Genomic DNA, 11,495 nt, shown 5'->3' with positions numbered 1-11,495 from the left:
TGCCCAAACTGTCATGAAAATGTATATAAATAGCTTATGTTTTTATCATATATAACAAATATAGGCCTATACATTTTTAACAAAAAATAACAGAGGTGATAGAAAAATAACGATATACAAAGAATATAAAAACTAAATGTATATATTAGTAATTTATATAATCTATACATATTCAATTTATTTATGGTAGAGAACAGGAACATACAGAACAATAAGCGTACACAACATAATATCAACCACAACAATGATAAAGGAAACAATAGCAAAAAAAATATATCATAAAAATGATCACATGAAGAGATCAAAAGCAGAGCAAATCCTAACAGTCCTTATTACATTTCCCATGTAGAATTTCTTTTTTTTTAAACAATTACATTTACGCCAATATTCATTACATTACGTCAGCGAAACCGTGCAATCTCATTCGTCCACGGAAGAACAAGTGAATTTTGCTTGTAAACACGTGGAGGTGCTGAAGTGACCGATAAAGCCTGGCTGGATATCTCACTCCGCCCCTGTCACTCATATCCTAACGCAAACATTATGAACCATTAAAAATGAATAGTTGTCGCTAACACTAAACGTGGACATGGATCTATTGAGGCATATAGCCTATCCACACTGAGGCGATCGATTGTTTGTTAGCGTCAGTGTATTTAAATGAGATGTGATATAGCTGACTATCACGGATACATAGTGAAAGTGTGCAGAAGAGTTTAGATACGCCGGAGAAACATTATGGCAAACAGCGTCACTCAAGAGTACATGCAGATCCCGGCCGTGACGCGAGCATATACCACTGCATGCGTCCTGACAACTGCAGCTGTGGTAAGTAGCCTACTCCGTGTGTAGCCTGTTTACATTTATGTATAGCCTAACTATATTAGGCTATCACATGCGGGTGACAGTAAGTCAATATGTCTTCAAAATTGTCGTCTTCCCCACAAAAAGATTCAATGTCAGTGTAAAAGCGTAAAGAACCAATAACATCCGTGTGAAAAATATTTAACTTAAGCTGTAACTTCACTTTTTGTATTTGTAATGATCACCTGTTAAGTAAAGTTCTGCTGCAGAGAGACACATTTATTTTTAAATGTTCTAATTTTATAAATAGCTTCTCAACAATGAGGCCATTTAATGTGTTTAATACAACAATTAGAAATGAGTGTTTTTATCTGAAGCTTGTCACAGCCATATGAAAAGTCCAAAACAGGTTAATTTTTCTTGGCCACTAAAAAATGGCCTTCTTATAACTTGCTTGACATTATTTTGTGTATTACAGCAACTGGAGTTCATCACACCATTTCAACTTTATTTTAACCCTGACCTGATATTAAAGAAATATCAGGTTGGTTCCCAAATCTCATCGAAACTGCTGTATTCATGACAACAACTTTAACAAGAGTTATGTAGTCTTTTGTTTTAATAATCATGTTTCTTGCCTTATGTAGGTATGGCGACTGATCACAAACTTCTTATTTTTTGGACCTCTTGGATTTAGTTTCTTGTTCAACATGATTTTTTTGTATCCTTTTTGATCAATATGAATATTTCTCTCTGTTGGTTCAGGAAGTGTGCACACAAAAACAGATTCACAGTTTCACAGTGTGTTTGCTTTGCATAACGGCCGTTTGGCTCCTGTGCAGCTGTGTGCTGCATGTAGGTCATCTGGGTTTACGTCCTTGACTGAGCAGATATCGTTACTGCCGAATGCTGGAGGAAGGCTCCTTCCGTGGTCGAACGGCAGACTTTGTCTACATGTTCCTGTTCGGTGGTGTTCTTATGACTGTATCCTTCAGCATTCATCACATTAAGAACAGCCAAGCATGCATTTCTTCACCAAAACATATTGTATATATCATGTAGGTTGAATAAATTGAAACTTATATGTACACTGCCATTCAAAAGTTTGGGGTCAATGAGATTTTTTAATGCTTTTGAAAAGTTTTTGTGCTACTTACTATTTTTTGTGATAGGCTTACCATGATAAAAAAAACAATTCTGGATTCTTTGATGAATAGAAAGTTATTAAAATGCCTTTATTGTCAATTTAATGTGTTCTTACTGTATAAAAGTACTAATTTCTTTAGAAAAAAATCTTACTGACCCCAAACATTACAACTGAAGTGTATTTCCTTCTCTGTGAAACACAGAAGTAGATGAATTGTATGGACCACTTTTGTGATGCATTATTGTGCTTTTTCTTTATTCATAATTGTCTCAAATAGTCATACAAAATTCATTTTATCTAATAATTTACTTAATTTCAAATTTTTTGTTACAACTATGGATTTTTCTCATATTTTTTGTAAATTTTGACTGTCTAAGATTTATGACTGTCATAGTTTCAAATTCTATGTAATAGTTAAGACTTTTTATCTCAGAATTTCAACGTTTTAAATCTCATGATTATGACTTTTTTTTATTTGGAGGGAATAGACTTCCACATGTTGAAGACATGTCAATATAAAGTTTATTCAGTCCCACTTTATATTAAGTCTCCTTAAAGGATTTTAAAATGAAAATTAGCCCATTAAGACATCCTAGGTGTATATGATTTTATTCTTTCTGATGAACACAGAGTTATATTAATAAATATCCTGACGCTTCCAAGCTTTATAATGGCAGTGACGGAAAAAGCATAACTGGCGCATCAGACGTAGTGTAAGCGTTTTGAACTGCGAGAGGCGTTACACTTTCTGCGCAAGTTTAATATGGAAGTCAGTCTGGCGGAAGCTAGATATTTGACTTTATAAAGTTTTAAATATGGATATTTTTCTTACAAAACCCCATCGATTCACTTCAGAAGGCCTTTATTAACCCCCAGAGCCATGTGGAGTATGTTTATGTGGGATGGATGCACTTTTTTGAGCTTCAAACTCAATGGACCCTGTAACTGCCATTATAATGCTTGAAAGCGTCAGGATATTTATTAATATAACTCCGTTTGTGTTCATCAGAAAGAAAAAAGTCATATACACCTAGGAGGTCGTAAGGGTGAGAAAATCATGGGCTAATTTTCATTTTAAAGTGAACTAATCCTTTAACTACTACATACCAACATTGAAATTAATACATGTTTTTACATTGTACTTATATTTTAAAAATACCTGCATGTAATTAGAGCTGTAATTACTTTCTGTAAATACCTCTATAATTACACCGTTGACCCTTCCCTTACACCTTAACCCACCCTTAAACCTACCCATACCACCACACCTGTCCCTAACATTACCCATATCCCACCTCAGTAGCAGCAAAATAGTTTTTCAATACAATATGAACACAATAAGTACATTGTACTTATTTGTTGATGTAAGTATATAGTAGTTAAGAACACAAAATTAAGTGGGACCGTTTATTCTTAAGGAACATTTCATCTTTTCATGTTATTTATTTGTAGTAATGAATGAAGTTTACTAGTCTTCCATCCTTCTAATTTCTTTAACTTCAATATCTATAGCTCTTTGGTCTATTTGCCAACCTGTTCTTTTTAGGACAGGCTTTCACCATCATGCTGGTTTATGTCTGGAGTAGAAGGAACCCTTACATCCGCATGAACTTCTTTGGCCTTCTCAACTTCCAGGCGCCATTCCTTCCCTGGGTGCTCATGGGATTCTCGTTGTTATTGGGCAACTCCATTGTTATTGATCTTTTGGGTATGTTAACTTTTGTCCTGAAATGCTCATGATGACTATTGATGTGCTTTTGCATAAACAAAATTATTAAATAATGCACTTAAAATACTTTAATAAGTATATTTAGTACTAATACTTTAGTAAAACTTTTACTATTTTAAGGTGACGTAGTTACACATGACTTGTCTGGCCATCATCAGACTAAGCTCGATAGGTCTGAAATGTACAATTTAAAATATCTGTTTTCTGAATATAATTTAAAATGTACCTTATTCCTGTGATGGCAAAGTTGAATTTTGAGCACCATTACTCCAGTCTTCAGTGTCACATGATACTTCAGAAATCATTCTAATATTCTGCTTTGCTGCTCAAGAAAAAGTTTTGAAAACAATACTTTTGTCAGGATTCTTTGATGAATAGAAAGTTCAGATGAACAGCTTTTATTTGAATTAGAAATCAATTTAAAGTGTACATGCTGAATAAAATGATTAATTTAAAGATTAAAAACCTCAAACTTTGAAACGGTAGTGTATACATATATTTATACAATTTTGTTATATAGGGATTGGTGTAGGACACATCTACTACTTCCTGGAGGATGTATTTCCTAACCAGCCAGGAGGCAGAAAGCTTCTTGCCACTCCTGGAATTTTGTGAGTATGACTATACATTTTTTTATCATTTGTTTTTGGCTTCAACATAAGAAAAAAAAAATCAGAAATATTGACTGATGTTTTGCAGTCGAGTTCTGTTTGACCCGCCTCAAGAAGATCCGAGTTACGCCCCCCTTCCGGAAGATCAGAGTGGAATATACTGGAATGGACAAGGTGTAGAAGATACTGACCAGGGTCAAAATGATGACGATCCACAAAGAGATGAAAACTGAAGGATTTAATACCACTAAGACAGCAATAAATGTTGTCATGCTTTTTAAGTCCTGCTTGTTTTAGTTGGGAAAGTTTATGTCAAGTTCTGCACAGAATAGTTTGAAGACGACAATGCTTTAGCATATGGTCCTGTGGATCCAGGAAAGACGGAGACTGTGGTCATCGTAGTGCCTTTGTGTACAAAATAAATGGATCCAAATTTTGCATTCAGTGCCATGCACGTCACAAAACAAGTTACCCTTTGTTATGTTGTTCTGGAAGAACAATGCCTTTCTGTTTTACTTCACACCACACGGTTTGAAACAATTGCTGTTTTCTCGTCAACTTCGGTTCAATGAGTATTACAAAGTAGAGTATTACAAAGCTGGCAGCATTGGAGTTTAAAGAGAAACCATTACAAAGCTGGCAGCATTGGAGTTTAAAGAGAAACCATTCAATCTCCCGAAATATAATCCATCATTTTAGAGGGAGTGCGGACACTACAAGAGGGTATTTTCTTGGGTACTATACTGTGGCATCTCTTTTCCCACAACAGTCAGCGGTGATTCTGGTGGACCCATTCACAAATGTGCCGACTATCTGAAATGCCAGATTGAACTGCAGACTATGCATTTTGAAGCCTTTGGTCTTTGTTAGCGCAGCACCATTGCAAAATACAAAAGGCTTTGTGTGGTGAAATTGAAATTGTTTGTGCTCCAGAAAAAAATACACTTCTTAAAAAAAAAACATGGATACATGTGGAATAAGACTTTTGTTTATTTAAATATAAATGCAAACACTCATGTTTGTCTGAAGATTAAAGTTTTCATATTTGCCATATGATTGTTTGTTGGATATTTCTGCTTTTGAAAAAATGGCTCATATTATTTTTTATATCCATATCTAAAGCACTCGCGTGACTAGTTTGCTAGTTCAGTACACAATACTGAGGCTCTTATTTCATTTCGCCCTTAAGCAAGAATCTTGCAAGTGTACTGCAAGCTTTTTGGAACAAAAAGCATTGCAACAAAGATTTTTTTTATCTTAATAATTTTATTTAAAAGCACATTATGTTTACAAAATGGCATCTATACACAAACACAAAACAAGACAAATAAAGATACCATAAAATACTTTCAACATTTAAACCGTCTGTCTCTGAGCAGACAGGTATTGGGTACAGGGGAAGGTCACGACACAGGCTTTGATTAGGCCAGACTGGAGCAGATGTTGCTTTAGTTTACATGAACTTACTCTGACCAGGAGGGACTGGATCTGGACTGGCCAATGGAATGTCTCTATGTTTTTTTATGTCAGTAATGCTGGGTTGTAGCTCTATTGGTATTTTCTCTTCAGATTTACAAAGTTGTGGGAGAGGGCTGTTATCTTCACCATGCTGGGGCTGTATTTGCAAGTCGTCTCATTCGCCTGAAATACACAGGAAAAAGTTAGATAATTACTGGTCACAATCACCTCACAAATCTCCAAATTATGAGTACATTATTCTTCTTTATTTATTATTGGTCTTGGAGAAATAATAGTTTGTCATTGATATATGGCTTGCCTCTGCGACACGTCTGCTATGGGGCAAAGCGGTATCTCAAGTGAAGCAGTTAATTCTCTAACCTTGTGTTTCTGTCCTGGTCCCTGATCTTCTTCTCCATCTCAGCATCTGTCAGTGTCTCCAGCAGTGGACACCACTGGTCAGCATCACCTGTGTTTCGGATGGCAATCTCCACCGTGGGGAGAGGGTTCTCACTACAAAAAGAGAAAAAACAGCAGCTTAAATCCAAAGTGCAGAGACTTGTTCTTTTGAGTCAGATATTTCCCAATTAAATGGGTTCACAAAATGGGATGAATGAAAAAAAAAAATCTGACTCTTAACATTCCCAGAGGAAAAACATAACCCTTATAATGAGTTTTGTAATGTCACAGACAATAGACACAGTCTGAAAAGATATCCAACTTGGGAAAAAGTTAACATTGGCAAATTGGTGCAACGTTTTAAAGAGTCAAACTCAAAAAAATTCTCTGTAACAATATGGGGGCGTTACTTTGTGTTTAATCAATATATAGAAATACAATAAAACATGAACACTTCACTTTTTTTTTCCCCATTTTGTCTTATGCAGTTAAAAATCCAGGACTGTGATAATAAAGTGTATTTGTGTCTGAACCTGAAAGCGTAGGTCCTCTGATGCCAGCTGAGCTGGCCACGTATGCTGTATGCGATAGTGGTGACAAACTCTCCTCCCAGGCCCAACTCAGAGCACAGCTTCAGAGCAAACTTCTCAGGAGAGTTCTCCTTCTCAGACATGTCCCATTCAAACTGGTCCACCAGAGATATGTTTCCAACATGGATGTTTAACTACAGAGATAAAAACAACAGCAATCAAAAACCAAGTACATAACCTGTTTTTATCCAAATTAATAATACTACTATTTTATAAACATTTTATAAACATATATAAACATTAAAACAAGATTTCTTTAAAATAAAGACATTTATAATGTCACAAATAATTTCTATTTCAAATAAATAATATAAAAGTTATTAAACTGTTTTCAACACTGATGATAATAATAATAAATGTGACCCATGCAGGCAAAATGAGTCTGAATGTGGCAAAACTACAGGCAAAACAAGTGAAAAATGTAAATTTTGGGCGATTTTGAGGTTCTCCAGAGGTTCTAGATTTAGTGTGCTCAATGTCAACTTTTCACGCTCGTTGTGACAACTAACCTATGCCACTCTCACACCATACATGCGTCAAAGTAGCTAAAGCTACTTTTCTCTATTTACAGATATAAGGAGACATGCAATGTCCCGCAAAAACCATCCCGCCAGGTCTAGAATATAAACATTTATAATAGGCTTACCATAGTGAATCAGGGTAAGACAAAAACAAGTTTTGGAAGGACTGATGTATCGAATTATTTAAATTGTGTTAATTTTGATGGAAAAAAGTTACAGTGCACATTTAAATAAGAATACCACATTTATCTTCGCACCAAAGAATCACATAGATAAGAACTTGTGTTTTCAATCTTATATTTCCATGATACCACCAGATGCCAAAACAATAGAGTGATGAGATCTGATATTAAAAGATGGGATTACTGAAATTAAGGTGGCTTGACAGAATGATGCATGTACCTTGATGATGACTCTCTGGTCCATCTGCTCATCCAGTATGCTGTCTGTGGGGTAGGACTCTATCTGCTGTCTGATGGCCGAGGCAATGGCTGGAACAAAGGTCAGTGGGCTCAGGTCCAGATCGTCGCAAAGGATTTCAGCAAACATCTCTGGAGTCATTAGCTTTTCTATCATGTCAGGGAAAAAATGAGAGTTCAGGATATTGTGTAATGCATAATAAAAAACCTAAATTAAAAACAATGAATGCTGCTCAGGAACTGTGCAAGGGGCGGTCTACCATTCATGTTCCATGTGAAAGCATCACGCAGCTTCTGCCCGTCAATCTCCATGTCCAGTCGGATGGGCACCAGGATCTCAGGCTGGGTGGCATTCTCATGAATGACAGCAGGGTCATGATCATCAAAGCTGTAATAGCGCACATCCAGAGGACAAACACAATAAGAAAAATGAGACCAGTGAAATTATATAAATGAGTAGGCAGACCTCATGAAATCTGTTTTAATTTTCCCCAAATTCTAAATTTTTAAATTTCAACAATTTCTTTTACACAAATAAAGCGCGGCACAATAGAGGATTACTGTTTAAAGTCACCAAAATTATTATTATTTTTTTTTTTAATGGAACATTGCAATATTTATTATAAATGATTGAGGCTGTGTCTGTCCACCAAAGCGTTTTTTTCCTGAGGCTAGCGAATTTTCCCCATTGTTACCAATGGGAGCACCGCGTTTATAAAACGGCAGCAGCGACTATTTCACACTGAGTACTAGGGATATGACGGTGAGGAAATTTTCCCACCAGTTAATCGACGTGTGACAACACTGATAAAACCGGTATCACCGGCAGGGGCTTTTCAAATTAATTTTAAACCGAAAGTAAAATGCGTGAATGAATGACAGTTCAGCCGTGAATGTGTGCGCACTGTGCAGTCGTGAATGAATGCCCGTGCGGCCGTGCTCATCTTACTTTCGGTTAAGAATTAGCGCCAATTCGGGGGAGGGTTGCTAGAATTGTGGGTTCATTAGCCTATTATTATTAATGAAAAACACAACAACAAAACAATACAATGACAGACTCACTTAAATAGGCACTTTTACATTTCGCTTTGAAACCAAATCTTCCGCGATCATCTTGTCTGTCAGCTCTTCACTCTTGTGATGAATGAAATCTGACTCCTGCTGCGACTCTCGTTCGGCTCACACTGTATTGAGCAGACACGTTCAGTTTTTAATTGTAATGTCTGTTCTATAACTAAACAAAATGATTTTATTACTATAAAAATCTAAACGAATGTGGGGGCTGTGCCATGGTGGGCAAGTGATGTAACCGGTGTTGCCACAACACCGACTATCGCAGCAAGCCGAATGTTTTGTAGAATGTTAAACTTTGGGTAAAACGCAGCGCTCAACATGGTCACATTGGAACGCCGTCCAATCACAATAACACACCCACCCAACTGCCACATCCTGCTTGTACAACGGCAACAGACGACAAGCATAATAATGGAAGGAAATCATTTAAAACAAGAGCCAGAGCAAATACTTTACATTGTATTAACATTTTTATATAGAAACAATACAGAAACAAACTATCTGTGAAACAAGATACTAGTCATAGTAGTAACACTTCTGCGAATAATCCGTATCATAGCAAGCAAAGCATCTTAACTGGAACCCCCCCCCCCCCGCTGTCCTGCCAAAATGCTCTCAAGCGCCCACAGCTAGGCGTTTCAGCAGAGCTCCTAGCGTCTTCAGCTGGATAAAAACACTTTGGTGAACACACTGCCTTCTCCGTGCACATATTGTGTCACTTACTCGACTGTGATGCACACTCAACAATATTAGATTGAAAAATTATTTAAAATAAGTCTCACCATAGGGGGAAGGTCCTCTTTTTGTCACGGCCCATTCGGTTGCGGTTAATTGTGGTGGAGCAAGGCACAGCATCTAAGTGATGGGAACTATTAGGAAGAGTGGGAACCCACTGACTGTTTCGCTTGGCTTTCTGCTCCCTGTGAAGAAAATCATAGGTTAAAAAAAGCAGATGTGCTGTCATGCAACAACTAGGGCTGGGCTGGACAAAACAAATATTAATAACGATATTTGTAGGTGACATACAATTAACATGATGATTTAATGCACTTTTTATTTGGTGACTACAACTAAATAGTGTATCAGACTAATTTCATCACACCAAAATATTCACAGGTCACTGTGTGGAATTTTTCTATTAAAATGTTTTAGTTAAAAACATATGGTTATATTTATGCTTATGTATTGAAATACTGGTGCATAAAAAATATAAAATTCATCCATAAATAGAGATTTTTATATAAATAAATATAATTGATCTCCAGCAACCATGGAGGAACGTTGAACCTCAATGACAGACGATAAGGTACTTGGCATAGTTCACATAAAAATAAAAACTCTGTCCATTGAAATTCTATTCCAAAACTTCCATAAAAAGATCATAAAGTAAATCTATATGAACGGAGCGGTCTAAGTAAATCTCTTTATGAACATTTTTAACCATCTGAGTTTCAATGGAGGGAAAGAAATCTTTCCGAATGTTCTTTAAAAATAAGAAATCTCAGACAGAAATTGCATTAAAATATCTTCATTTGGGTTTTGAAAAAATACAAAACTCTTATGGGTTTGGAACAACATTACAGTGAGGAACTGATGACAATTTTTGGCTGAACAATCCCTTTAATGAATGATTGACTCCACCGATGTAATGTTATAGGAGTATAATAAGTATAATAATGATCCATTATGACAAATGAAATTGTTGTAATTTGAATTACGAAGAAGAAACCTCTGAAATGAGCATGTTTGAACTTGAAGCAAGTGTGACTGCATTTCATTATCAAAGGTGAGATGGTTTACCTGAGATAAGCTGGAGGTTCAGTGCTGATTGACACAGCCTTGTACTTCTCGTCATGTCCATCAAATATCTCTTCTACTTCTGAGGCCTTCAGCAGCGTCACACTGGTGGCTAAAGTGGTGTAACCGTGATCTAACACAAAACATTGCTTATACTGTAAGATAGAAAGTGCCATTTCCAGCTAACTTTAACCCAGTCCTCAGATCTCGTATCAAATGTTCACAGTGAATTCCACACTTACCGTGAGATGATGCTACTATCTTCTTTCTCTCCTCTACTGTCGCTAGTCTTCTTGAGAGTGATGGGTAGCGCTTATATAAAGACCCTCTGAACATACGCAGGTAATTTCCAACCTAAATACAGACACATAACGGAAATAGTTTAGGATGAACTAAATAAATAGCCATGACCAGTTCTGTCAGTGACTGTACTGTTGATCTCTGGACTCTGATAATCTAGTATTGTGTATAACTACACCGCAAAAATAAATACATCAGTACATGATGTGTAACATATTTGGGATTTGTTAGGTTTAAGAAATCATCAATAACTTCACCAGTTATCGATCTTTATCACAAACGAAAACAATCCTAGCTAGCTAGCTAGCTGACGTATTAGCACCTAATGCAAAATAATATAAGGTTTATAAACATAAATCCTCGTTAAAATTATTATTGCGTTTAATTACAAACCTCTGATCCAATCATGTAAAATTCTCCATCCTCTTCCAGTTGGAATTTAATAGGTTTCTGACCGTATGTTTTGCTTAAAGCCATGTTGAACGCTAGCACGACTCGTTCCGCTAAACATGAGTAGTGAGCGCCGACCTGTGTGGCGCAGGAAAATGACGTATGCGTTCTCTACAACATACTTTTTTTAGGAAACACAGCAGAAGTAAGGAATACCATTAAATTAATCTTCTACTCCTTTTAGCTACATTTAGTA

The 11,495-nt window shown here is 36.3% G+C and overlaps 2 protein-coding genes across 3 annotated transcripts; one reads left to right on the top strand and one right to left on the bottom strand.

Annotated features, from left to right (window-relative positions):
* Window positions 1-451: 451 nt before the first annotated feature.
* Window positions 452-5,346, top strand: derl3 (derlin 3). Its single transcript, XM_079826622.1, has 7 exons — window positions 452-828; window positions 1,283-1,348; window positions 1,452-1,525; window positions 1,695-1,788; window positions 3,464-3,659; window positions 4,201-4,291; window positions 4,380-5,346. Exons 1-7 carry the CDS (start codon window positions 739-741, stop codon window positions 4,522-4,524), a joined length of 756 nt encoding a protein of 251 aa, XP_079682748.1. The 5' UTR covers window positions 452-738; the 3' UTR covers window positions 4,525-5,346.
* smarcb1a (SWI/SNF related BAF chromatin remodeling complex subunit B1a) lies at window positions 5,258-11,380 on the bottom strand. Of its 2 annotated transcripts, none has more exons than XM_079826619.1 (9): window positions 11,243-11,380; window positions 10,792-10,903; window positions 10,553-10,682; window positions 9,535-9,672; window positions 7,939-8,066; window positions 7,662-7,828; window positions 6,682-6,872; window positions 6,131-6,262; window positions 5,258-5,932 (listed from the first exon to the last, which is right to left on the bottom strand). In XM_079826619.1, exons 1-9 carry the CDS (start codon window positions 11,324-11,326, stop codon window positions 5,893-5,895), a joined length of 1,122 nt encoding a protein of 373 aa, XP_079682745.1. In that variant the 5' UTR covers window positions 11,327-11,380; the 3' UTR covers window positions 5,258-5,892. The 2 variants fall into 2 exon arrangements, with proteins under 2 accessions (XP_079682745.1, XP_079682746.1); XM_079826620.1 differs by having other exon boundaries at window positions 5,259-5,932; window positions 10,553-10,661.
* Between the last annotated feature and the right edge of the window lie 115 nt (window positions 11,381-11,495).

This window comes from Gobio gobio, assembly GCF_949357685.1.
Source record: "Gobio gobio genome assembly, chromosome: 10".
Classification (NCBI taxonomy): domain Eukaryota; kingdom Metazoa; phylum Chordata; class Actinopteri; order Cypriniformes; family Gobionidae; genus Gobio; species Gobio gobio.
Note: the sequence above shows the minus strand (reverse complement) of the source record. Positions and strands in the feature narration are given on the sequence as shown.

Bases quoted from the DNA above. Each gene is read 5' to 3' on its own strand.
- derl3 (XM_079826622.1), top strand. From the start codon at position 739: ATGGCAAACAGCGTCACTCAAGAGTACATGCAGATCCCGGCCGTGACG. The intron at 829-1,282 runs GTAAGTAGCCTA...TGTGTATTACAG, and splicing joins TCCTGACAACTGCAGCTGTG to CAACTGGAGTTCATCACACC. The intron at 4,292-4,379 runs GTGAGTATGACT...GATGTTTTGCAG, and splicing joins CTTGCCACTCCTGGAATTTT to TCGAGTTCTGTTTGACCCGC.
- smarcb1a (XM_079826619.1), bottom strand. From the start codon at position 11,326: ATGGCTTTAAGCAAAACATACGGTCAGAAACCTATTAAATTCCAACTG. The intron at 10,904-11,242 runs GTTTGTAATTAA...GTCTGTATTTAG, and splicing joins TTTACATGATTGGATCAGAG to GTTGGAAATTACCTGCGTAT. The intron at 6,873-7,661 runs GTACATGCATCA...TTATCTCTGTAG, and splicing joins ACCAGAGAGTCATCATCAAG to TTAAACATCCATGTTGGAAA.